Consider the following 27400-nt stretch of genomic DNA (forward strand, 5'->3'; position numbering starts at 1 on the left):
CAAAAAGAATAGACTTAGAGACTCACTAATGTTGACAACGTATTGCACATATTTATTTTACTTAGAAAATAAGCCAGGCACTTCTGTTCAGCGGTTCAGACAGTTGACCACGAGGCCTGAAATGATGCAGAACGACCACTGAATATGACGTCATCATTATGTGACCGGATATGCTAAAGTAGGGCTGCTCGGTTATGGCAAAAACAATAATCACGATTATTGTGACTGAAATTGAGATCTCGATTATTTAAGACGATTTTTCAATTCATGTAGATTTTTTTTTGTTTTTATTCAGTCATAAAACTGCTCAGGGCACAATCAGGACAAAAATAAATAAGAAACAAGATGATCACTAAAATAACTCCTGATTACCAGTATAAAAAGACCAATATACTTATAGCTCCTAGTTTATGACCCAAGGGCTATAGACCTTGGTTTAACTCATTTAAGTCTAACCAGTGCAGACCCAAATACCAACATCTTGCAAATACTGACAGCAAGAATTGTACAGTGGCATTTATAACAAATAAATGCAAATAAATTGATGTTCACAAAATGTTGCATAACATTTATTGAGTCGTGTCAAGGTGCTGTAGGAGAGTGCACTAGCACCGTGTCCTCAGAGAGCTTAGTTATCAGCGTGAGGAACTTATTTCTACCTTATTTATAAACTATTTACAAGTCCCTCAGTTAATGTAATAATTGTCCCAACCACAGCTGCACCCCCCACCCCGGTCTCACAGCAATCAGGGGCAAGCTGCACGTGTTTAGCGCGCCGCACGCGCACATTTAGCCGTTTTCAGCGGCCCAGGAGTCCGCAGGTACGGTGTGTGTCACTCACTCTGGTTAGTCCAACAGGAAGCCGGCTCTGAGAGCCGTTTCTTTAGCAACCGACACATCACTACATCATTCCCTTTCCTAATGTCCTGAAGAACGGTCCGAAGCGCAGGCGGAGTGTTGAGCTAACCTGCAGGAAATGTCAACGACAGTTATCCACAAAGTAGCTAAGGGTTACCAGAGATGTGTCTGAGGTGTTCGCTAGGTACTTTTAGGATTAAAAAGTCAAGAAGGGGGTCTGAAAAGCTGTTGGAAATAGCGTCAAAGTCGCTAAGTTAGCAACACTGTGGGAGGAGCGCTTCATTTGCAACTCAGGGCAGCGCAAGTGGGAGGAGCAAATAATCGGCTTGTTTTGTTTTTATAATCGTTCAAAACATTTCATTCAGAATATATTTCTATGTCGATGTTCAGAATATGACACCTGATAGTCTGAAAAAAATAATACCTAATTTGTTTACACTTCAAATTTATTTTTACACGCTATGCTTCCAAAACACGACACTCAGCAGTTGGACTGGGCAAGACAGGATGTCAAACATGAAAGCACTGTAAAAAATTCTGCTAACTTCCAAAATAAAAGTTACTTGCAGATTTCCAATTTAACTATTTAGGAAAAATTTCATTCCCTATAAAGCCTCCTTAGACACAGCCTTCTTTGTATTATTGTGTGAACTTTCGAAATCACGTACAGCCTCACGGTTATTCTTTTGACCTACGGGACCAACTGAGTGAAATGCTTTCACTGCCGATTTGTGTCTGGAAGGATCCCGGTGGGAAGACACGCACCACTGAGCTTGTGGGCAAAATGTGTCCGTTGCGTTATGAACTGCTTACACATTTTGTGGAAATACAGAATAAAGAGCCAACCTGTTTTAGCAGCTTTGTTACAAATACCCTAAAGCATACCGGGAAAGCATGGGGGTACACTGTTTTAACTAGAAATGAAAATAATAATCTGTTATAATTTAAAAAAAAAGAGTTTTGTTTGTGAAATAATTTTTTTAAGTATTGGAGCACAAAGCATTCCACATATTCAGAATTTGGAAAGTCCAGTCTTCCAGATGCAGTAAAGTAAAGCATTACTAATTTGTTTCACACGAAATAAGGCTTTAGAGGTTTTGTAATCAACAAAAAGCCTTTTTTGTGGGCTTAGTTTCTTTTTTGGTCATGCTTTTTTTCAGTAATACCTCAATCCTTTCTGTGTTTTTTATCCCTGAGCTCCGCATCTGAGTGCATTGGAATCCATGAACGCTATGATAATAAACATAACTACAGCTTTGTAAAGAACAGAACGATGAGCTGCATCAGCACATTATGAGCAGCGAGCAGCTAAGCCAATCACACTTCCTTTGGCACTCACAAAATCACAGCACTATCCCCATCATTCTGTTTCACGCTCATTCACTTAAGGAAACATGGGTGATTACACACCTCACTTTGCATCTGGCCCACTGGGTAATTTGTCTCTGCTGTTCATTGAGCGCAGAGTGACTTACAACTGCCAGTCATGGTCCATTCCCTTGAAACGCTTCAGGCCAGGAACTGTATCTGACAATGTGCTAGTTATTTTGATGCAAAGTTTCACAGCTCCTTTTATTAAAACTAGAAGGTGGCATTTGTTGGCATTAGCAGGCAGGAGGAGTTCTGGAGGAAGGTCTAACATAACAGGAAAGAGCGTTCAGATGAATTGCCCAGGGGACAATCGATCTCTCTTAGTGGTGAGCGGTTTTCTACTGCACTTTCATGGGGGGCCATTACTATTGATCCCATCTGTGTATAAGTTGTTCTTTTGGTTTTCTGTAGTGCGTTTGATCACGTTTATTTGAAAATTGTTACTTTATGCAACTTCCTGTTTTGTATGGTTTATTATAGTCGAGTTGCACTATTATTTATGGTTTATACAGCTGTAGAGGGGGAAGACCATGTTTTATGGGCTATTTTGCTTTTATTGAAACATCTGGCCTGTTGGGAATGAATGCTAATGTACTTTTTGCACGTGACAAAAGGGATATGCCATTAAATTGCTAAAAAAAATTATAAAAAGGATTTTAATACCCTGAAAACCACAAGATATGCAAGGTTTAACACAATAGAGGAATTTATAACAAAAAGGCAAAGAAAGGACTACAGGCTGCAACAATTCATCAGGATTGTCCTTTGCTCAATGCGAGTTAAACCTTAAAACCTTATAGGTGCGATAGACCTTATTGATTGGCACCATCATTGCAATGGTGCGTCTTTGTGATGCTGGAAGTCAAACTGCACAAAAACATATCAATCTAATCAATAAATCTTATTTATGGTATTTATTCAGTTTGACATCCTGAAAACTGAAAAAGCGATGCAACATAAAAGTTAAAATATGTGGAGACATGAGCTAGCTGTCAATGACTTTTGAAATAAACTGAGGTTATTGAACCACTTTCACCCCAACGTGGATGTGAGGAAATGGAGAAATGATCTAAATGATTTCTACCCTGACCTTGTACTGTATATTATTTAGTTTTCAACCTGAGCCCATTCGCAAGGGAAGACTGCAAGGCTTCAAAGCCTTTAAGTGTTTCTGATGCAGGAAACTGGCTTCAAAGTTGGGAATGGTTGCATAGTAAGAGGCAGGGTGGGTTTAATCTAAACACGAAAACTTCTGACATTTTCATCTTTTTAGCCACATTTTAGCTGCAATCTGAATAAAACCACCCCTTGGTTTTGACCCGGTAATGTTGGAATTGACTGGTTTCACATCAGTGAGTCAACAAGATGTTCTTTTATTAATTGAATGCATGACAACTGAATCTTTTGTTTTATAAAATAAGGTAAATGGACCTCCAATAAAATTATCTGAGCAAATTCATTGTTAACAGAAGCTTGTTTTTCATAAATATACCTTTCATAAATTCATCACTCACTGGTGCGTTTTCCACCATGACAACTCAAATGCTTTGTTGTTGGTTAATCACAACTGAAGAGATGTTGAGGTTTCTATCAGCCACATTTCAGCAGTTGACCGTTGCCTTTGGACAAATTGATTTCTCTTTGTGTTCTCTCTCTGATGCTTTAATCCACTGGATCTTTATTTCCAATATGGCGATTAGAAGAAGCACACACATGACATGTCATCACAGTGGCTCTATACCACAAACATCATACAGGTGCTGGCCAGTAAATTAGAATATCATCAAAAGGTTGAAAATATTTCAGTAATTCCATTCAAAACGTGAAACTTGTACATTATATTCATGCAATGCACACAGACCAATGTATTTCCGATGTTAATTACGTTTAATTTTGATATTTATAGGTGACAACCAATGAAAACATCAAATCTGGTATCTCAGAAAATTAGAATATTCTAAAGGCCAATGAAAAAATGTTTTTTTCTCTAATGTTGGCCAACTGAAAAGAATGAACATGAAAAGAATGTGCATGTATAGCACTCAATACTTAGTCGGGGCTCCTTTTGCCTCAATAACTGCAGTAATGCGGCGTGGCATGGACTCGATCAGTCTGTGGCACTGCTCAGGTGTTATGAGAGCCCAGGTTGCTCTGATAGTCGTCTTCAGCTCCTCTGCATTGTTGGGTCTAGCGTATTGCATCCTCCGCTTCACAATACCCCATAGATTTTCTATGGGGTTAAGGTCAGGCGAGTTTGCTGGCCAATCAAGGACAGGGATACCATGGTCCTTGAACCAGGTGCTGGTGGTTTTGGCACTGTGTGCAGGTGCCAAGTCCTGTTGAAAGGTGAAGTCTGCATCCCCATAAAGTTGGTCAGCAGCAGGAAGCATGAAGTGCTCTAAAACTTCCTGGTAGACGGCTGCATTGACCCTGGACCTCAGGAAACAGAGTGGGCCAACACCGGCAGATGACATGGCACCCCACACCATCACTGACGGTAGAAACTTTACACTGGACCTCATGCAACGTGGATTCTGTGCTTCTCCGCTCTTCCTCCAGACTCTGGGTCCTTGATTTCCAAAGGAAATGCAGAACTTGCTTTCATCAGAAAACATAACTTTGGACCACTCAGCATCAGTCCAGTCCTTTTTGTCCTTGGCCCAGGCGAGACGCTTCTTGCGCTGTTTCATGTTCAAGAGTGGCTTGACACACGGAATGCGACACCTGAATCCCATGTCTTTCATGAGTCTCCTCGTGGTGGTTCTTGAAGCGCTGACTCCAGCTGCAGTCCACTCTTTGTGGATCTCCCCCACATTTTTGAATGGGTTTGTCGTCACAATTCTCTGCAGGGTGCGGTTATCCCTAGAGCTTGTACACTTTTTTCTACCACATTTTTTCCGTCCCTTCGCCTGTCTGTTAATGTGCTTGGACACAGAGCTCTGCGAACAGCCAGCTTCTTTAGCAATCACCTTTTGTGTCTTGCCCTCCTTGTGCAAGGTGTCAATGATTGTCTTTTGGACAGCTGTTAAGTCAGAAGTCTTCCCCATGATTGTGGTGCCTTCAAAACAAGACTGAGGGACCTTTTAAAGGCCTTTGCAGGTGTTTTGAGTAAATCAGCTGATTAGAGTGGCAGCAGGTGTCTTCTATATTCAGCCTTTTCAGAATATTCTAATTTTTTGAGATACCAAATTTGGAGTTTTCATTAGTTGTCACTTATGAATATCAAATTTAAATGTAATGAACATTGGAAATACATTGGTCTGTGTGCATTGCATGAATATAATGTACAAGTTTCACGTTTTGAATGGAATTACTGAAATATTTTCAACCTTTTGATGATATTCTAATTTACTGGCCAGCACCTGTATATGTAGACTCTGTGTGGACTGTCACTGCCTAATAGAGCTGGCGTAACAGCGGGACACCATCTTGGATGGGTCCTTATTCACCCCCCAGTACATTTATTTCTACTGAGGAAGGTGTTTTCCAACTAAAAAGCACATCACAAAACCAGATAAATTATATGGCATGATAATTGAAATAGAAACTTAAATACATAAAATAAAAAAGGGTCTTAAACCTAAAAAGGGACGCTACAAAAGTCAATAGTAATCCCATGTGATCTTTTTTCAATAGTGCACCAGTTGTTGAAACCATAGGCTGCACAAAAACCAGCATAGTTGCTCAGCCTGCATTGACACAGTTGGGTTAGCAGAGGGTATAACCCACCCATAATAGCAGTGATGCTGTTAAACTCTCCAGCGTCTAATGGGGCATCAACATATTCATGTTTATGCTCAGTGAACATGCTTGTTTGTTTCTTTGTGGTTTCTTTGCCTATTTACTGACATAAACAGCAATTGTGAAAGGGAGACATTTAAACATGGTATCAAATTATATGATGAATTAATTTTAATGAAGATCTCCAACATAAGCTGTGCCATTAATAGTGAATAACCAACTCTAAGTCATGTGTTCCATTTTCTGCACTGATTCTCAGTGGACTGGCACCTCTGAAACACTTGACATCAAAGATTAGAGCAGCACTGAAAAATTAATTCCTCTCGTCTTAATATTTAACAGAAGTCTCAATGTTAGGAGTACAACCTCTCGTCTTTTCCTGCTTCTAATGCTGATGGACTTGTCTTGGTGTCAAACAGGAAGGGACTTGAGAAGTAGGCCACAGCTCAGAAGAGCTGAGATTTGGGGATTCTTTGTAAAGTCTTCACCCATTTTCCGGCTGTATTTCCACACCTCAAATGATCTTATCACTGTGTTTCTCTCTTTGCACGTGTTTTGTGCTTTTCTTTGTTGTGATTTGAATCTGTGCATGCTTCAGTCAGGATTGTGAGTAACTAAACCACAGCTTTGTTCGTAAAAACAAAGCATTGGGCTACATCAGCACTTCCCAAGATAAACCCAGTTACCCAGCCCCCACCCACCAGCACAAAATAGAATTCACTGTGCTACTCAGCTTTTTACTCTAAAAACCAGGGGCGGATTTAGGACTGAAGAAGATCCGGGGCTTAACACACGCGCGCGCACACGCACGCACGCACACACGCACGCGCGCGCACACACGCGACACGCACTAGTCAACATCATATATATATATATATATCTTGTACCACATAATTATTCATCTGGAGCTACATACAGTATTAAGCATATTCAGGGCAGAGTATTGTTCCTGTTAGTGTTTAGTGTGAGATGATAGTAAATATTCCCTTTCTTTCTCCAAAAACTTTACCTGATAGTAAGCTAACTTTAGGCAAACCAGCAGCACAACAAATATTTTCAAATAAGACTCACAAACCTGAGTCAACACCAGTCTCATCAAAGCTGGGGTTCTGTCGTTGTACTTTTGGTATAAAAAAAACGTCCTTATGTCCATCTTCACTCATGCGTTTCAGACAGAGAGTGTAGAAGAAGCCAGCTGCTGAAGGGCTTCTTCTTCAGTGGTGGAGGCTCAGGCAGGCTGTATACAAACTACTGCCAGCTGCGCCCTCTCTGTTGGACTTTGGTACTGCAAGTTACTTCCGCGATTTAGATCCGGGGCTTATCATGAAAGATCCGGGGCTTCAGCCCAAGTAGCCGGGCCTAACGCCGCCCCTGCTAAAAACACAAAATACCTTTTGTCTCATATGCTGAAGTTTCAGGAAATAGAACTTCACCGGAGCAGAGGTGAACTGAAGAAAACTTGGATTTGGAGTCTTAATTCCTGATATTCTGATGTCTTCCCTCTGAGAAACACAACCCTACCACAAATTCCTTTTGCTTTGTAACTTTGTTACATGGTTCTCCATGCCTTTAACTCCTCCTGTCTAGATTACTGTGACACACTTTTCACGTTTTACAAAAAAGCCTTTGACTGTCTTCAGTTGGTCCAGAACTCTACAGTGAGGCACCTAACTGGAGCAAACAGAAGAGCACACATCACTTCTATTCTGATGTCTCTGCACTGGTTGCTCATTAACTTCAGAGTTCATTTTAGAATCCTGAAGAACTTTCAGGACTCTACATGGTCAAACTCCTCCCTATATTACTGAACTGTTAAAGCCTTAAGCCTGATTCATGCTTCTCCGTCTGCGTCAGTGCGGAGACACGGAACACCATTATCCGTCCTTGCAAAGGGCCCCCGGCAGGCACGCAAGTACGTACGGAGTCGAGCCCACTTTTCTAAACAGCCGTTGAACGAGACGGATTACGCATGCTTGTGATTGGTCGGTCCAGAAACCTGAGATCACTTCCGTCATGATGCCATTCGCCTGTTGTCTGCCTAGACCTGTTAAGCGGACGGACATCCCACCGACACCGCTGTCTCCTTTTATGCTCTTGCTGGTATTTTAGCAGGATAAGCATTTCTTTGTCTAGATCACACAGTCCCAACTCGATCAAACTTCTCTGTCTCTTGTTGCTTGCCATTTTTCAGACCGCGGAAGTGATTTCCAAGGAAATAGTATGTCAATGTACTGCTACCTACGCTATGCCCTCTGTTGTCCTGGCGGAGAATTGCTCTGCAACACCCCTTCAGCAAACGGAGAAGTATGAGAGCAAAATGCTTCCATCAATCTGTGCATGTCTGTTCCTTGTGGAGCTGATGGAGAAGCATGAATCAGGCTTTATGCTCCAACCCGAGCCCTCAGGCTAGAGCCCTGCACGGGCCTAAAATCTGAGCCCGTGTCCGGCCCGGCCCGAGGGGGTGGAGCCCCAGCCCGACCCGGCCCGAAAAGCTTTTCAGGATTCTCTGGCCCGGCCCGAGCCCAAGCCCGACTTCTTTTTTAACCAACTAAATGTAAACAAAGTGCGTCAATCCTGACCAATGTGTTAAAAGATGTGCAGGATCCGAGCGTTGCAGAAGTGCATGCGGGAAGCTTCCTCCCACTGAAGCGAGTGTTTTCCAAACCCTGTCGCTCAGAGAGACTTGTCACTTAGAAAATGTTCCCTGATTATGAAACTTTGGCTGAACAGCGCTTGTTCCTGTCTCCAATGTGCGACACATCCAGGAGCCGTCTGAGGAGAAGCCCAGAATCTCATATCCTCTTCAGCTCATAAGCGCATATGATTACACAGTAAGACCGGGTTGGAACTGTTCAGGTTTACGCAGACAATCTTCACATAGAATTGACTTACAGATATAAAATTAATTCAGTAAAATATAAAGCATTTTATTTAAATATCCATTCATTATTTTACAAGCACAGAGAGCCGCATCAGATGGATGGAAGAGCCGCTGGTTGCCGATCCCTGCTCTAGTTCAAGATATCATTAAAATTCCAAAAGTGCTGAAAAGATTAAAAATGGGGCTTTCCGTGCACATACAATACATTACGGTATCCACCGGGATTCCCTGTCTTGAGCGTAACGAATCACAACACAGATTCAGAGACGTGCCGAGTTTGTCATCCAAAATGCTCCGTTTTATAACTTTTGAATGGCTGATCAGATTCAAATAATTCCAACGGTTCCTAAAAGTACATAAATGCAGCTTTCCAACAATCTATAGAATGAAGCAATCAGAGTTAGAGAAAATATCGCTACGAGGGGAAATCCTGCTGTACAGCCTGATTGAAACGGAGCGCAGCGCTGCGGTGAAAGCGGATAACCTATAAAATGACATGTTGAGGACGCAAACTCAATACATCTCTTTTATTGTGAGGTAATAATTTCTCCGAGTTTTGCGGTTGCGGGCGGGAGTAGACATGCACGCTGCAGGTGCGGGCGGGAGTGTAACACACACGTTGCGGTTGCAGGCTGTAATGGTCAGAAATTCAGCGGGAGAGGAGCGGAATGAAGAAAACAGTCCCGCGCAGGGCTCTACTGCTGCGTTCAAGTGTTTCAATTTTTTTTAATGATTTCGATTAAAAATAAAGGCGCCCGGCCCGGCCCTTGTCCGAGGTAATTGCACAGTCGTTGGCCCGAAGCCCGGCCCTCGGGCCGTCGGGCCGGGCCGACCCGAGTGCCTAGGGCTTCAGTGCAGGGCTCTACCTCAGGCCCACACACCAGAACCTTCTAGAAGTTCCAAATACCAGAAACAAAAGTCCAGGTTATCACTCCTTACAGACTGTTGCACCCTGATATTGGAATGATCTTATTTTATCCTTATGTGGCATTGACAGTCTGGACACTTTTTTAAAAAACAGCTAAAACTTTTTATTTAAAGCTGTTTTTATATAAATCTTTATTTGTATTAATTTTAACTCAAGTTTGTAATCATCTTTCACTTGTTTTATGATATATGATAAATTTATGACAATTTTTTTCTGATTTTAATTTATTTCAGTTTTAAGGTCAGTATGATTTTATGACTTTATGATTTGAGTTGTTTTGGTCTTTGTGGAGCACTTTGTGATTCTACATCTGTGATAAGTGCAATGTAAATAAAATTTACTTATCTCCACAGCGAGCACATGCATAGAGGGTTTCTGCCATGTTGTGGAGTTGCTAATGCTAACAGTTAATTTCTACTAGTCGAGATGTTCTCTGCTGTTTCCTGGATGCTAAAACAGCAGCCTCCATGCCGTGACCCAAGATGGGTGAGTCCATGAATACTAATATTAAACATGACGTGCAATTGTCAGGCATTTCTAATTCAAGTCTTTCCCCACCGATTATCTGTCTGCGGCTTATTCAGGAAATTGGGGTAGTATACTATTTTTACATTTGGCCTGTGTGTTCAACTCAAAAAGATTATATTTAAGAAATAACAAGTAACATGATAGTTTGTCAGTGAACTGTGTTTAAAGTTCTACTAAATGCTAAAATTAGAGAATACAATGCATCACGCAAACTGCATGGAAAGAAAATCAGTCAAATACAAGGAAATATTGGGATGGGGACAACGAGACATCTCAGGTGAACGTAATTTTCAAGATGACAAAAAAAGCGCAGAACTGATTGCTGAAGGTAAAGAAAGGAATGATGATTAGTCTGGTGCTTATTGTGGAAAACCAGATTGTCAGCGTGATGCCCTGGTCATTATCAAGTCATCATTCATACATTTCTCTACAAATGTCATTTAAAGAAAGCAAAAAAAGATAAAACTACATAAGAAATTCAACAGACTGCCTTTGTTTGCATTTCTTCCCTTCATTAAAGGCTTTTGTAGCCCTTAAGCTTAAAATAACCCAGTACCCTGCTACGAATGGCAATGACTGCAGAATTAGTTAGGCTCTCACTTCCTCATTGCAATATCAAAAGGTTATGTTAAAGGTGTGGTTCACTCGTTTAATTGATTTGCAGCAGGGCTGCACGATATTAGGAAAACCTGCGATATTCGATAACAGTGCTTAATATTGCGATATCGATATTACTCACGAAAAATGAACAAATACTAAAGTATGCAGTGTTGATGTCGTCTGGCGTGTGACGTCTGCTCTGGGTTCAAAGCAAACAAAAACGAATGCATGAATTCCATTGCAACATAACATTTTTATTGAAAAAATATGCAGCTGCACCTGCTACTGTATTAGCAGCAAAACAACAAACTGCATGCATGCAGTTTCTCAATGACTTTAAAACATCACCTCCACCATAAAACTTTTTATGATGCTCCAAATACAGAAAAACATCCTTTACCAGGGTTTTTTGAATCAATAAAAAAAAAAAATCAGAAAATAAGTTTAAATGTTAAATAATAGTTAACATTTCTTAAATGCAACATCAAATTCTCTCATTGCTACTGAGCATTTTCTCCACTTATGTGGTTATGATATAAGGCTGTTGCTGTAATTGGGAAGTGATCTGTGCTGGGCCGAACTAGGAGAATATTAAGATTTTCTGAGGGAAAGAGAAAAACAATTGTCTACCTTTCAGAAGAGGAACTGGCAAAAAAAAAACTACATGGAAAATATGTGAAAACGTTTGGTTTTAACCCCAAATTGAACAAGTTTACCTAGATCTTAAAATGCAGCTCAGATGATGAAACTGCAACTATGATTCTGATAACAAGCTTACAAATTGAACTAAGATAACCGGTTAGCAGAGCTTCTGACTGACAGTTTATGTGCAGCAGCAAATCAACTATCCTGATTAACAAGGTTATAAAAGCTCATAAATGAAAAATCACTTTGATGCGTGGGGGAACTTTTCCAGGCCCTCTTTAGCAGGGTGGGACTGGGAGGAGAGTGCTGTAGCCTTTTAGCTGGAAGCTACCCGGAGCATGAGGCTGACATCACCACCCGGTGAAACACTAGCAACATGGAGGTAGGTGGGTTGGTTCAGCGGCACGTGTCGGAGTCAGCCCGGTTATTATCAGCTGCTTAGCGACACCGAGCGGATTCACGTTCACGTTTGAAAGCAGCGCTGATTCCAGAAACCTCAGCACAAAGTACGTTCGTTGCTCTGAGCCAGCATGACGAACAAGGAAACGGCGCCGCTAACTCAGTTCGGGTGTTGCGTTCCACCCATCGTACGGGGCGGGCGTATTACGAGAATGGACCCATCTGATTAGCCGCATATCAGAAGGGCTAAATTTGATTGGTCAAAGAATACTTCCGCGGAAAAAACAGAGCTGGTTTACAAAAAGTTGATGTATGACACGGATGGAAATGTTTGATCCAAACAATTATCGCTGTTTATGACATGCTTTGCGATGGGCCTATCGCACGTCCTGTTATTGCGATGACGATAACTTTTCGATTTATTGTGCAGCTCTAATTTGCAGTGAACTCTAGCAGGAATTAATGTCTTGTAAGTCGTTCTCGAGGGGTGAAAATATACTGGTGCACCATTTCCAGGAACTAGTAGTGCCCCACAGCTGAGCTTCAGGTAGCAGGTTGCACATCTCAACTTGAAGAAGAAGAAGAAAATATCATTTCTATAGCGCCTCTCAAGATAAAAATCACGAGGCGCTTCACAAAAACAAAAATGTAAAAATATAAAAAATAATTTAGAAAATGGTTAAAAATACATTTAAAATGTGCAAAAAATAGACAATTGTGATTTAAAAAATGTTAAGAGAGAGAGTGAATAGGGAAGAGGGAAATCAGTGGATCCTGAGGAAGGTGGAATAGGTGGGGAGAGCAGAATAAGGAGAGGGTGATGATGAAGATCACGCAAAAGCCAGCTTGAACAGGTGTTTTCAGCTGCATTTTAAAGGAGATGACTGAGTCCACTGATCTCAGGCTCAGGGAGAGAGAGTTCCAGAGTCTGGGGGCCACAGCAGCAAATGATCTGTCACCTTTGGTCTTTAGCCTGGTGCGCTGTACAACCAGTAGGCTTTGATCACTGGACCTCACGGGCCTGCTGGGGGTGTAGGGACTAAGAAGATCACCAATGTAAGATGGTGCTTGTCCATGTAAGGCCCTATAGACCAGAACCAGGATCTTGAAATAAACCCTGAAGTTGACTGGCAGCCAGTGAAGCTGGAGGAGAAGCGGGGTGATGTGGGTGTGTTTGGAGGACTTGGTCAGAAGCCGAGCACAGGCATTCTGAACAACCTGTAGACGGTTTAGGTGAGGTTCTGCTCAGACGCGTGAAAAGAGTTACAGTAGTCTAAGCAAGAGGAGATGAAGGCGGGGATAACTGTCTCAAGTTCAGAGCGGAACAGAATGGGACTCAGCTTAGCAATGTTCCTGAGATGGAAGAAGGAAGAGCGAACAAGAGAACGGAGATGAGAATCCAAGGTGAGAGCTGGGTCAAAGATCACGCCAAGATTCCTGACGGAAGGTTTGGTGTGAGAAGCAAGCTGACCAAGAGAGTCTCTGACTTTGGGAACCAGCCTGTCTGGGGCAAGGATGAGGATCTCAGTCTTATCTTCATTCAGCTGAAGAAAGCTCCCAGCCATCCAGGTTTTGATAGAATCTAAGCAGGTGTGTAACCGCTGCAGCTTAGACATCTCATGGGGCTTAAAGAAGATGTACAGTTGGATGTCATCTGCATAAAGATGTTAGGAGATTCCTTTGAAGGAGCTCAGAATGTGCTGAAGAGGAAGCAGATAGAGGAGGAAGAGCAGAGGCCCCAGCACAGAACCTTGTGGGACACTATGAGTAAGGGAGGTGGTGGAGGACTTAAACTTGGAGACGGCCACAGAAAAGGAGCGCTCAGAGAGATCAGAATCAGAATCAGAATCAGAAAAGGTTTATTGCCATTGTCAGTGAACAAACAATTCACAAACTAGGAACTTGCTTCGGTACTAACGTGCTACATATAACATGAATAATATAATTAAAAAATAGAATAAAGTAGAATAAAGTACAATAAAATATAATAAACTAGCATAAAACTTTGCTATAAAAATGGCAGGTAAAGTTAATATCGCCGATAACGTGACGTTATGTCAAGTACCGAAGACGAGCATGGTTGTGTGTTTATAAGCTGTTCACAAGTCTAACGGCAGATGGAAAGAAGCTGTTCTTATGGCGAGAGGTTCTGGTCTGGATGGACCGTAACCTCCTGCCCGAGGGAAGCGGCTCAAAAAGTCTGTGACCCGGGTGAGAAGGGTCAGCTGCTATCCGACCTGCACGCCCCCGAGTTCTGGAGACGTACAGGTCCTGGAGAGATGGAAGGCTGCAGCCAATCACCTTCTCAGCAGAGCGCACAATGTGCTGCAGTCTGTGTTTGTCCCTCACTGTGGCTCCAGCGTACCACACAGCGATGGAGGAGGTGAGGATGGACTCAATGATGGCCGTGTAAAACTGCACCATCATCTGGGCCGGCAGCTTGGCCTTTTTCAACTGCCGCAGAAAGTACATCCTCTGCTGGGCCTTTTTGAGCAGGGAGCTGATGGATTGCTCCCACCTAAGGTCATGTGTGATGGTGGTTCCGAGGAAGCGGAAGGAGTCCACAGTGGTGACGGGGGTGTCCGACAGGACGAGGGGGAGAGATGGGGCTGTTACTTTCCTGAAGTCCACAATCATCTCCACTGTCTTCTGAGCATTGAGCTCCAGGTTGTTGCTGCTGCACCAGTACACCAGCCGTTCCACCTGTCTCCTGTAGGCGGACTCATCACCGTCAGAGATGAGCCCGATGAGGGTGGTGTCGTCCGCAAACTTGATTAGTTTAACTGAGTCATAGCTCGAGGTGCAGCAGTTTGTATACAGGGAGAAGAGCAGAGGAGAAAGTACACAGCCCTGTGGAGATCCTGTGCTAATTGTCTGAATGGTGGAAACATTCTTCCCCAGCCGCACGCACTGCCTTCGGTCCGTCAGGAAGTCAGTGATCCACCTGCAGGTGGAGTTGGGTACGTTGAGCATGGAGAGCTTGTCCTGGAGCAGAGCAGGGAGGATGGTGTTGAACGCAGAGCTGAAGTCCACAAACAGGATCCTAGCGTAGGTGCCCGGGGAGTCCAGGTGCTGCAGCATGAAGTGGAGGGCCAGGTTGATGGCGTCGTCTACAGACCTATTGGCTCTGTATGAGAACTGCAGAGGGTCCAGGTGGGGGGAGGTGAAGGACTTGAGATGAGGGAGGACCAGGCGCTCAAAAGACTTCATGACTACAGACGTCAGCGCCACAGGCCTATAATCATTCAGTTCAGTGACATGGGGTTTCTTAGGCACAGGAACAATGGTGGACAGCTTAAAGCAGGCTGGAACATGGCAGGACTCCAAGGAGATGGTAAAGATGTCCGTGAAGATTGGAGACAGTACCTCTGCACAGTGTCTCAGGGTTGCGGGGGAGACACCGTCCGGGCCCGGGGATTTCCGAGGATTTTGCTTACGGAAAACTCTAAGCACTTCCTCTTCTGTCACTGAGATGGTAATGGAGGGGGAGGGGTGGTCAGAGGGGACTGAACTATTCACAGTGGTGAAGATGGTGGGGGAGGCAAAGTGGCTGAAGAAGCCTGTGCAGTAGGGGGTGTGGGGGATGGGTGTTGCATTTCAAACCTTGCATTAAAGGAGTTAAAGCCGGGCGTACACTGTGCGACTTTTTCACTCGCAGCGTTCAGCTTCAGCTCAAACTGTACGACTTCCTCACAGAGCAGATCTCACGAGTCGTGTGCTCACACTGTATGACCCAGTTCTCGCATGCGACCTGACTGCTCACACTGTACGTCTGGTAGCAACACGTCGGCCCTAAAAATGTGCTAAAATTAGCAGTTTTTACTCAACACGTCAGACTTTTTTGTCTTGTCTTGCCTGTTGTCCTTCGGGAGTGCTGCAGGAGGACACACAGGGATTTATGGGGGTTGGACGAGGAAAACGAAATAAAGAGAGTAAATCTGTGTTTAGTGATCAGTTTAATTTGACATGAACACGACAAACACGCTTTCTTGACAATCTTTGTGAGTAAAAAAAAACGTGTAGAAACAAAAACGAACAGCGTGTGTCATTAGGGAAATAGCGAGCGACCGGCGTTGATGCAGGAGAGCGCGCGCGTGCGCCGTGAGCGGTTCTGATACTTTTTGGATGGTAGCTGCTCGCAGCTGCTCGCAGCGTCGCTTCAACAGTGCGATACCCTCACGAGGGACGAGCGAAATATTAAACACACCAGAAGTCCGTGCGACCTCACGACTGCTGATCGGCAGCTGGTCACGTGGTGTTAATCGCCTCTCGTAACCCCCTGTACACTACACGACCGCTCGGCGCAAAACTCGTCCCGATGTCGTGGACTCTCGCACGACTGGAAAATCGGTTCAAAAAAGTGAAAAAGTCGCACAGTGTACGCCCGGCTTAAGTTGTTCAGCCAGTTGTAGGCCGTCAGCAGATAAGAGGAGAACCACTCCAGAGCAGATCCTGATAGGCCTACCCAGTCTCTGAGCCTCTCCAGTAGCAGGTGATGGTCAACAGTGTCAAAGGCTACAGTCAGGTCCAGCAGGAACATTGGCCACTTAGGGTTAGCACTAGGGTTGCACTGGATAACAGCAATCTGACTACCACTGACTTGCAACCTGGATGTTTTATTTACACAACTAAAACAAGTCTGGAAGAAGTTCTGCTGTGTGGTTAATTAGCTTAGGCTAATGGTTTCCTCTCTCATCTTTGTGCTCCCTTGTGTTTATATGCTGTTTCTTCTGCTGGGTTAAAGGTGAACAATGGAACACGGACAATCTGGTGAACTCTGTTGTTCAGAGGTGGTATTGCAACAAGAAGCCATTGGGATAATGGTTCAATGCTGACACATTCCAGCACCATGAGGCAAATCATACAGGATAAGGACTAGATTCTACTAAGTTTATTTTACAACAGTATTTACCGTTAGAATATCTTCTGGGCTCAGTATCAACTGATTGACTGGTCAAGTCTGCCATTTTACACAGTTCCAACCTTGCCTTGCTGAGCAGATTTTTTAGGGCTACAGAGCCCTTTAGTGGCTGGTAGATGTAGACATAAATAATGTTGTACCCAACAGAATAAAATTTGGATTATCTTTTTAAACATAGCTTTAAAAGAAGAAAATGTACATTCATTCTGCACATCTCTGAATGCCCCGTGGATGTATTATTATTATTTGTTTTTAGCTTTATATTAAAATGTTTCATATTCTAACTTTAAACAAGCAGCTTGTTGATTAGTCTGAGCGATGCTGACACATAATGTCATCCCTGCTAATTGAGAAACATTGCCATAGCTGGCGTAGTGTGTTAGTGCTTGTTCTGATGATAACTATTAAAAAACACGTTGGACATCTAAGCTGAAAAAAGCCATCAGGCTGAAGGAGTCCAACATGGCTGGCTTGATGGATGTTTCGGGTGAAACAAAAAATTGGATTGCTCTGCCAAACAACACACACCCAGGCATGCACATACAAACACACATATAAACAAGTTTGTGGGGAGGAACACAACTAAACAAGCTAAAGTGATTATTGGTGTCTAACTTTGATTAGGCATTAAAAGTCAGACTCTCAAAACAGACTTTTTTCACTTTATTCAATAATCATCTACTTTCACAGATCATATATGATGGCAATTCTGACTTTGCAAAACAATTGTGCGTAAAAATGTGAATAAAGAGTAAAATGTAAATGTTAAATTTGTTTTCCATTAAATAAACATGGCTAGCTTGTTTGTTAGCAGGTCAGAAGGTTAAGTCAACCATGGCATCTCAATGCTCCCTCATTTTTTTTTGCCATTAGGTTCCTCCTCATTTTCCTGATTCATGATTTGTATTCAAGACATCTGTGAAAATGATAATCACAACATCCCAGAATTTATTCATATCTCATCCAATGTAACACAAAACATAAATGAAACAAAAGTCAAAAACATGACAAAAAGGCTTCTGGTGCAGCAAGCTTTTTGTGTAAAAGATAACATTCTCTCGCAGATTTGTTTTCAGTAAATTACGAATAATTTGGATTTGAAATCGCTCTGACAGATACTTTTTCTTCCAGGATTTCCCCGTGCATTTTATAAGCCTGGCTTTTCTTGGTCACCTGCCAGGTTAAGGGTCCTCCCCTAGCCCTACCTTCTCCACTGTCACGCACGACTCACTGCAGCGAAACAAATCGCGCACCCCTCCTGCACTGTCACTGACGAGAGACGGTAGTGGAGTGATCTGTGTGCAACCCCCTCCCCGGACGAGGACTGTTAGCAGAATGATCCGTGCTAAAACACCCCTGCCCCACTTCCTTCTCCCCGAGCTCTCACGGACGAGGAAGGGTAGAGGAACAATCCCCTTCCCCGTTCTCAGGGCTTGTCAAGTTTTCGGGGGGAAACCCTTTCTTCCATCACAAAGAAACTTACAAAAGTATAAACAGTCACACAACACCTGGCTAGGGTTGTCACGGTAACCGGTGTAGCGATAAACCCTGGTAAAAAGGTTGACAATAATTATAACAGTCTTGTTTTTTAAAAAACTATATCATCTCGGTGGATTACCGTGGCTGCGGTGTAGGCGCGGTGACCCTTACCAGCCACCGTATCATCTGCTGAAGTTGCCGGCGGCACATGCGCACTTTGATGTTTACAACCACAACTTTCTTGAAGCTAAAGCTGAAATAATGGCCAAAGGAGGAGATGGCAGCGCGCAGGACATTTATTACCTCTCAAAGAAAACAAAGTGGGAAGTACGGGCATTTTTTGGATATTTGAAGAATGCCGAGGGACAGTTGATAGACGACGGCTATCCTGTTTTCAGCACGTGCAGGAAAAAGTGTCTGTGAAAGGCAGCAACGCTTCAAATCTCATGACACATCTGCTTGACCATCACTCTACAGTCAATGCAAGGCAAGTTAGCGTTTTAGCTAAAATGCGTGATCCGAGGATTTAGGTTGAGGGAGAATGCAACGAGTCGCTATTTAAAGCAGCCGCAGTTCCCGCTACCTGTATATAAATCGTGTCGCAGACACCCCCAGGTTGAAATGACGCTATGCATTACGGGGTTCCCAGGGGCAGATAAGAGTTGGTCTCTCTCTGAGAATTATTATGAATTTAACAATGATTACTGCCAGATGACATTTTCCCACATCTGCAAAGCTCACTGGAAGGACACAAACCGAGGACAATATTTTCCTGATATAGGGTTTATTACGGGTTTATTGCTCAAGTAAGGGTTAAAAAAAGTATCTGATTAGAAGGCTACTTGAGTACTGATTATCATCTGATTTAATATTTTTAAATGATGACATCAAACAGACAAAAAATAAGAAGTTATGGGCAAATATTGGTATTTTAAACACTAAAGGGGAAATATGTAAACAAATAAACAACAATTACAAAATAACAAATTGTAGGCAAAATTTAGACACAAACTGAGGACAAGATTTTCCTGATATACAGGGTTTATTTAGTTTCCTGAAAATTTAACATGTTTGAAAAAATACCGCGATAATATCGAAAACCGTGATAATTTTGGTCACAATAACCGTGAGGTTAAATTTTCACACCGTGACAACCCTACATCTGGCACCTTCTATTTAGCAGCAGTTACACCCATGTTAGATGTAACAATTGAGACAGGTTGTTTTGATTATAGTACTAAATAATGACACATTAGACTGATAGCAAACCTAATCGTTTCTTTCTGACGATGTTCAGCTAAATTGGAATGAAAAGTTGGATCCTTCCACATTCTGTGTTCAGACATTTGACTGGGAATTTGTATAGTTTTATTAGGTAGTCAGATTTTATTTCCGATTTCTGATTCTTCATCTGTTCAACAGTGTTTTTCAGTGTTATTCTTTCTTTTTCAGGCTCCCAGAGGTACGAATCTCCGACAACGGGCCTTACGAATGCCATGTGGGCATCTACGACCGGGCAACAAGGGAGAAAGTTGTCCTAGCTTCAGGGAATGTTTTTCTTACAGTAATGTGTGAGTACCATCACTAATTTGTTTATTATTTTTCTTGTGAATGAATGAATGAATGAATGAATGAATGAATGAATTTTATTTAAGTGTCATGCACAACACTTGCCAAGCCCATATAGGCTCATATGACACTATACATTTAAAAAAACATTATTTTACATAACAGGATAAAGTACCATTTGTCTATGTTTCCATGCTCTCTCTATGAATTTTGCTAATTTCAAATTTTCTATATCAGAAACCCAAATGAACATTTCACCATCAGATAACCAAAACAAATCAGGAGTTTTAATTTGAATCGTTTCAAACAGACAATCATAGATTATTATATACCGAACAATAAAACAGGAAATTAAATTAACACTCCAGAACATCTAAATTGCATAAAACACAAAAACATTGCTACTTCAGTAACCCTTTGTATCACCCCACTTCACTGGTGAGAGGCAGGAACCTAGCGCACAACTGTGCAGAGTGTGATCATTGCTTTTTTTTTTAGATTACAAACATAAGGCTCCGTCATTAAATCACTTTTGAACTGAATGTAACTTCTTCACTTAGTGAGCACATTAAAGTCCCCCTGGTCTTTATATCTGAAATAAGGTTTGTTAAACTGTTGTAAGTTTGCACTGGAAATTGTTTAAAAAAATAAATAAAAATGTATTATTTCTTAAAGAAAATATTGTGAAAACATCATTAGACCAAGGATATCTATGAGATATGTCCTAGTTAACCCTCCCACTCTTCATGGGTGACGCCGCGAGGAAATTTGACCATTGAGCAGGATTGATGGTTTATCCCTTGAGGTCCATGTGGCAGGGTTGAGGTGATGCTCAATCCTAATATATCCTAATATATCGAGCCAACTTAAAGATCTAAATGATGTTGAAGACATTGCACAAAATTAAAATTTAAAAATATATAAATTAATGTTAATTTGTGAAAACAATTCTGAAGAGTTTAGCTTCAGTTTGCGTTAGAAAATGTCAGATTTTCTTTTAGGTATCCACTGAATCTGCTTTATTTGACATCATATACTTTCATTTTGTGTCTGTGTTACTCGTCCTATTGCCGTTACTCATTTATTGGGAAATTTCAATAAATCAATAGCAAGTTTTGGTTTTATTACTCATAGCAGCCGTAGCTTGTGTATTTATGTCTCCCTAGTGGCAGCTGCTTGGTTTGCGTGACACATCAATTTCTGCTGCAGAAAAAAAATGCTGATCTCTATGTGGTCTAATGGCTAATTAGAGAGCAAGTCACCCCCAAATCAACTTTTTTTTTGCTGATAATTTATATAATTGAGAGTCTATTTGTGCTGTAGATACGTGTATTCAATAATTTTGCACTTTAGTATATCTTAGCCAAAATGTAAAGATTCTGCCTAAAACTATCAGTGTTGCACTGTCTTCAGGTAAAAACTCTGCACTGCATTTGAATTTAAATCTGGCATTGCTATTGGCTAAGAGGTACACTAGCGACTTTGCCTTCTCGGTCTGCCAGGCAACAGCATTTGTTGCATTTTTTAAACAGGAATTGGGAGTGAAGTAAGACACTGGTGGGGGGTGACTTACTCTTTAACAACCTTCATAGCACCCGTGCTATAAGCTAAAAATGTTAAGGTACAGCCCTGTTTCAGGTGTGGGTGGGGAGATGTGAATGATGTGTTCTTGGGCTACTTGGAGCTCTTGACTCAGCTGGGTCTTAAATCACCTCAAAAAGAAAGAAGAATGGCTGCCGGCATTGTGGCTAATTGTAATCTAAACTAAACAGAATTATTCATAACCTATTAGTTTGTCAAGTTCAGTGGGAAGTAAGAAAAAAGTTGCAATGAGAAAGAAATAAAATGGGAGGGAAAAGATAATTAAGATGAAACAGTTCATCTAGAGTATTTTAAATGTTTAAAGGGCTTCAAAAACAAAGAGTTATCACTTTAGTGAATCTTCTGCCAGGAAATTCAATCATCCAATTGAAAAAAAAAATTATAAACTCAACATTAACTTCACTCTGCAAAGTTTCCAAAGTCTTTCCCTTAATTTTAATTGTACTAAATGAACATGTGATATTTCTTTATTATGACTGATTTTAGGAAGGAAGAAACATTTTTTGTCATGTTTTGATTTTGCTCAGGGTTCCATTTTTAAAATTCTAATTTCTGGAGCTGGAGCACAAGTGTGACATTTTTAAAGGGCAGGTTCATTGAGAAACAATGTTTAACTTTTTGAAAATGATCGAAGCCTGACAGATCGACACATGTCACACTGTCACTTAACATTCATGAACTCACCCATATTGGCTTGCGACTGGGACAGATGTTGTTTTAATGTCCATGAAACAGCAGAGAACGTCTCGACAAGTAGAAGCTAACCATTAGCATTAGCAACTCCACCACACAGCAGAACTCATTCAGGCTTGCATTATTTGTGGAGATAAAACATCAATGTTGCAGAGTAAACAGTCAGTGGCAGAGTCAGCCAATCAGAGGCGAATTAAAAAAAGACCATAAAACCAGCTGTATTGCCACTATCACCACTGGCTGACTTCTATGACCTGAAACAGGCGTACCTGAGCTTTCATTCCCAAGAAGACAACTTACAAAGCATTCGTTCCTACAAGAGGTCACTGCAAATGTATTAAAAATATGAAGGAAACTTGGTCTTTAAAAGCAAACACTGAAATAATTTACTGTCATGTATATTTTGATGTTAACCCTCCCACTGTCCTCATGGGTGACCCCACCAGGAAAGTTGACCATTGAGAAGGATTATGGTTTATCCTTTGAAGATTTTCCGTGGCTGCTTTAAGTTTCAAAGAAAGATTCAAACTAAAAGGTTAATAATGAGAAGTTTCTTATGAGTAAATATTGAATGAAACAGACTGACAGAACTCTTTTTGGATTATTGAATTTTGTCACTTCATTGTCAGTTTCAATCTGCTGAGGTTACCTTCAACAGTGTGTCAACACATCTAGTAGAGAATTTCTGACTTAACACTGCAAAGAAATTGTGCCTGTTTTTGGAATTGATTCTTTGAAATTATGGTGATGTTCAGTTTTCTTAAAGCTGGGATACGTAGTTAAAAATTTAAATATATTAAAAAATGCCAACATTTGAATACCTGACCCTGTATTATGACATAAAGTAGGCAATCTTAAGATTAATAAGATGTCCTCTACAGCAAAACCAATTTTTTTTTGTCAACCTAAAGCAATGACCAATAGAGTTGCGTATCCACAAGAAGCTGCCAACAAGAACGCAGCCAAGTCCCCTGAAACAGGTGCGCAGATAGGGTGGGTGGGTGGGGGGGATCTGTCCCCCCCAGTTTCAGATCGACCCCGATCTGTCCCCCCCAACTAAGGCCAGAAAGAAAACAAAATTGGAGGTTTAGCGCCTGAAGCTCCTTTTTCCAATTAGATTGAATGCAGCATGACGTAAACAAACACCGACTCCAGAGGCGCCAAAGTGCTTGCTGCTAGGATGTAGGATGAAGCGAAAAAGGCAAGCAACGACTACTGCGTATTTAAAAAAGACCAACAGTGTAAGTAGGTGGAACCGTTCTGTCTGTTTATGCATGTTGGTTCTAGTTTCAGTACGTTGTTGTCAGTGTTGGGACTTACACGTTAAAAGCGCCAATGCCTCATTGCTGACTTTAACAAGTCTCATCTACAAATATGATCCCTCATGAAGTTACTACTTTACACCAGAAGACAGTGGATATGTGTAACCTTCTGGCTGAGCAAAGTTTGGGGTTTTTTAGAGTTTGAAAAACACCTCCCTCCGTGATGCTCCTAGTTGGGGAGAGGAGATGCGTGCAGCATGAAGAGCGCAAATGTTAGATAAAACGTATAATTGCCAGCAGGTCTGGTCTTTGTTGACTGATCACTTTGTCTGGTCATGACTGACTGATTATGAAGCAGAATATTGACTCTGATGAAGAAATTCACTCATCCAGCCAGGAAAATTGACGCTGCTGCTGCACGAGAGTGTGTGGAGTTTACAAGCTCCAAACGTTGGGTTTGATGTTTGTTTAACCTTCTTTGGGACGTGATGGATGTAGAAACTATGGTAAAACACAGCTAACGTGACAGACGTAGCGACAATGTAAAAAAAAAAAAGCTGTTATATATGGAAGTAAAGTGTGCCACATAATCATAAAAAAAGCTAAATATAAAATGTAAAAAGAGATTTATATATTTATATATCAATTAAAACTTCCAAATATAATGAACATTTATAAATAACGTGAAAATACGAAGGAACATCTATTGGTCAGGCTGAAAAGTTTGGGAACTACTGCTCTAAATGATAAGTGAATATTGTTTATTATATTTTATGTGCAGTTTTTTAGGGCTTTTATGTTTTCTGTGAATATTGGTATGCTGAAAATCATTTAATGTTTTGCATAAAGCATGAGGTTTTGGTTAGTAATTGATTGGGAGAATAACAAATGACTGAATGAAATAGTGGGGTGCCTCTGTCAGTGCGCCTCAGGGCAGCTGTGGCTACATCGTAGCTCATCACCATCAGTGTGTGAATGTGTGTGTGAATGGATGAATGATACACTGTAGTGTAAAGCGCTTTGGAGTCCTTACTCTGAGAGGTGCTATACAAGTGCGGGTCATTTATCATGCATAGTGTTGATCAGGTAGAGCTTTGTTGCCAGCGTTCCACTGCATAATGGTTTCAAACACGTATATAATAGTTAGTTTTTACGTAAACCAGTGGAGGAAATTACACAAACTGACTGAACTCTAGTTAAGGTGCTTGCAATAGTTTGTGTATGTGTACGTGCGTGTGTGTGTGTGTGTGTGTGTGTATGTGTACGTGCGTGTGTGTGTGTGTGTGTATGTGTACGTACGTGTGTGTGTGTGTGTGTGTGTTTGGGGGAGGGTACATTGGAACTTTGTCCCCCCAGTTTGAAAATCCCATCTGCGCCCCTGCCCTGAAAGCACTACAGGGTGATGCGCAGTCAGATTAGCATACCGGCATAGCTTGAATACCAACTTGACCTGCACTAAATTTATGTCAGTTTGTAAACGTCAAGCTAACTGTGGAAGAGGAGGGAGGGAAAAGCAAAGGGGGTTACTTTTTGTATATGGGAGCAAAGTGATTAGTGTAACATTCAACCTTATGTTACAACAGACTAACACATAAAACAATTAAACTGTTCTTTATTTATTTTGTGGAACTATTATTTGAATTGTATTGTGATCAGTGAACAAGAGTACATTATTATTATTTGTGTTGCTGTTAGCCGTAGTGAGTCCTTTGTGACAAACAGGACAGGTAATTCGTCCCCTCAGAACAGAGTGAACCTTATGACATCAGCTTCAGGTTGATGGATGTACTGTCCAAGTCACCGTCACCTATTATGTTGTTGTCTGCATCAAATGTATGACTTTTTTAGCTTAATGAAGAACACCTTAGTGGCTATGTGTCTTGTCACGTAATTTAAGAAATTCTTTAATCTAACTTTTTGTAAAGCATGAGGTTGTAATTTAAAGTAAGCGCTTCATGAGCTGGCAGGGTTGTTGTTTATAACCTTAAACAGAGATGAGCACCAAGGTGTAGAGAGACTTAATTGCTTTCTCATCCCTTATAACTGGGATTTGCTTCAGTGATGAAGGTACAACTTTAATTAAGCACTATGTACATTCAAGTGCTTGTTTAGAAATGGGTGGGATTAATGGCGTATGGATGAGGCCCTGAGACAACAGTGACTACACACACTGCATTTTTGTGGGAGGGTTTAAGGACTGTGTGCTAATTCTTGCACGCCAGGCTTTACGGTTACATGCAGAAGAGATCACCTGGGCGGTTTGATGAAATTGAGGCAAATGGCAGTTTCTTTTCAACTCTTTGACATTGGAAAATCATATTTTTTCTTTCCTACATTGATTGGTGCAAATAAGGATAGCTGTTTTTTCAGGCTCATGATTTATTTTCAGATGTGTTTAGTTTTAGAGCCCCTGGTAATCTTAGAGGCTGTTTAAGGAGCTTTTTAGTGGATATTGATTATTGATCCATTTATCTTCTGCATTTCCTTTGTTTTATCCAGCTCACTGTCCAAAATCTTCTACATTCCTTTGTTTTATCCTGCTCACTGTCCAAAATCACGCAGAAAATGTTTTCACAGAAAAATGCATTTTTGATCTCTAAAGCTAACACACTGTCTTTAACATATATAAATAGATACATTTATTTCAAGTTTTTTTGATGATTGGCATTTGAACTTTTCCTTCTGAGAAGCAGTTTGTTCTGTAAGCTAGTTAGCCCATAAGTCTCCAAAAGCACCACACACAGAGAATTGAGTGAAGTGAAAACTAAATTAATTTATAAATAACATTAATTCTTACATTTCTTGAGCTAAACCAAGAGGCATATATAAAAAAAATGTAAAAACATTGGCTTTCCTCAAGGATACCCAACACTGACTGGATAGAAAGCAAATCAATTATTCCTTGAAAAAGAAATTTTAGAATATTTTCTTTTTATATGTTGTCTTAATTTTGTTTTCTTGGTGCTAGCTGGTAGCTACACCAATCAAGAAAAGATTCCCATCATAAAATCTGAGCTGGACACTGCCCAGCACAGCTTGCCGTCAGTGCACATGTAAGGTGGACAGCGAGCTGAAGATGTGGAGATCAGGGGCTTAGAGAGCGTCGCAGAACCAGAGCGCATGCAGAAAGATTCTTCTCACTGAAGCAAGTGTTCTTCAAACCCTATCTCTCAGAGAGACATGTGACTTAGAAAATGTTCCCTGATGATGAAACTTTGGCTGAATAGCTCTTGTTCCTGTCTCCAATGTTCTGAAGCATCCATGAGCCTGTCTGAGGAAAAAGTCCAGAATCTCATACCCTCTTCAGCTCAGAAAGTGCCTATAGAGGCATTTGATTACGCAAAAGCAGGTGACCTCTCAACCGTTGGGCCTGTCCATGTTTACATGGAAAATCTTTAAATTTAGAATTGGCATACAAAAAAATGAATGCAGTAAAATAAATTACATTTTTATTGTATATTCGTTAACTAGTTAACAACCAGAGAGCCCCATCATCATATGGATGAAAGAGTCACATGTGGCTCCAAAGCCAAGGGTGTCCTTGGAGCTGGCCACGCCCACCCAACCCCCATTCATACTGCCATTAGCTAAGAAGCTCCGATATGCAGGAGGGGTTTGGTGCTGGAGCTTTCTCTTGCATGCAAGAGGATGGTTCTATTTTAATTTTGTAATTTGTAACATCAAAAAATGGGACTTTTTAAAACAACTTGTTTTAGACACATGATTCTGCAATAATTGTGCGTTTTTTTTTGTTTTGTTTTTTACGTTTGAAGTGTTTACAGAGGCAGTAGAGACCCACATAATGGCATAAAAGAATGCAAAAGGTGGATTTTGCGTAATGTGTGCCCTTGAAGATGAGCATTTTGAAAAAACTGGACTTGTGAACGAGCCTAGCACGCCAGACTATATAAATATGTCATTTA

At 41.3% G+C, this 27400-nt stretch overlaps 1 protein-coding gene and 1 long non-coding RNA gene across 3 annotated transcripts in view; one reads left to right on the forward strand and one right to left on the reverse strand.

Annotated features, from left to right (window-relative positions):
• Positions 1–27400, forward strand: part of igsf21a (immunoglobin superfamily, member 21a) — a 352933-nt gene that overhangs the window by 207487 nt on the left and 118046 nt on the right. For both annotated transcript variants that reach the window (XM_015958407.3, XM_070549546.1), the window contains one exon: positions 19804–19922. In XM_015958407.3, coding sequence (XP_015813893.3) covers positions 19804–19922 — 119 coding nt within the window. The remainder of the gene's footprint in view (positions 1–19803; positions 19923–27400) is intronic.
• LOC139068900 (uncharacterized) overlaps positions 1–27400 on the reverse strand; it is a 200300-nt gene that overhangs the window by 83668 nt on the left and 89232 nt on the right. The window lies entirely within an intron of this gene.

Source organism: Nothobranchius furzeri, chromosome 3 (genome assembly GCF_043380555.1).
Source record: "Nothobranchius furzeri strain GRZ-AD chromosome 3, NfurGRZ-RIMD1, whole genome shotgun sequence".
Lineage (NCBI taxonomy): Eukaryota > Metazoa > Chordata > Actinopteri > Cyprinodontiformes > Nothobranchiidae > Nothobranchius > Nothobranchius furzeri.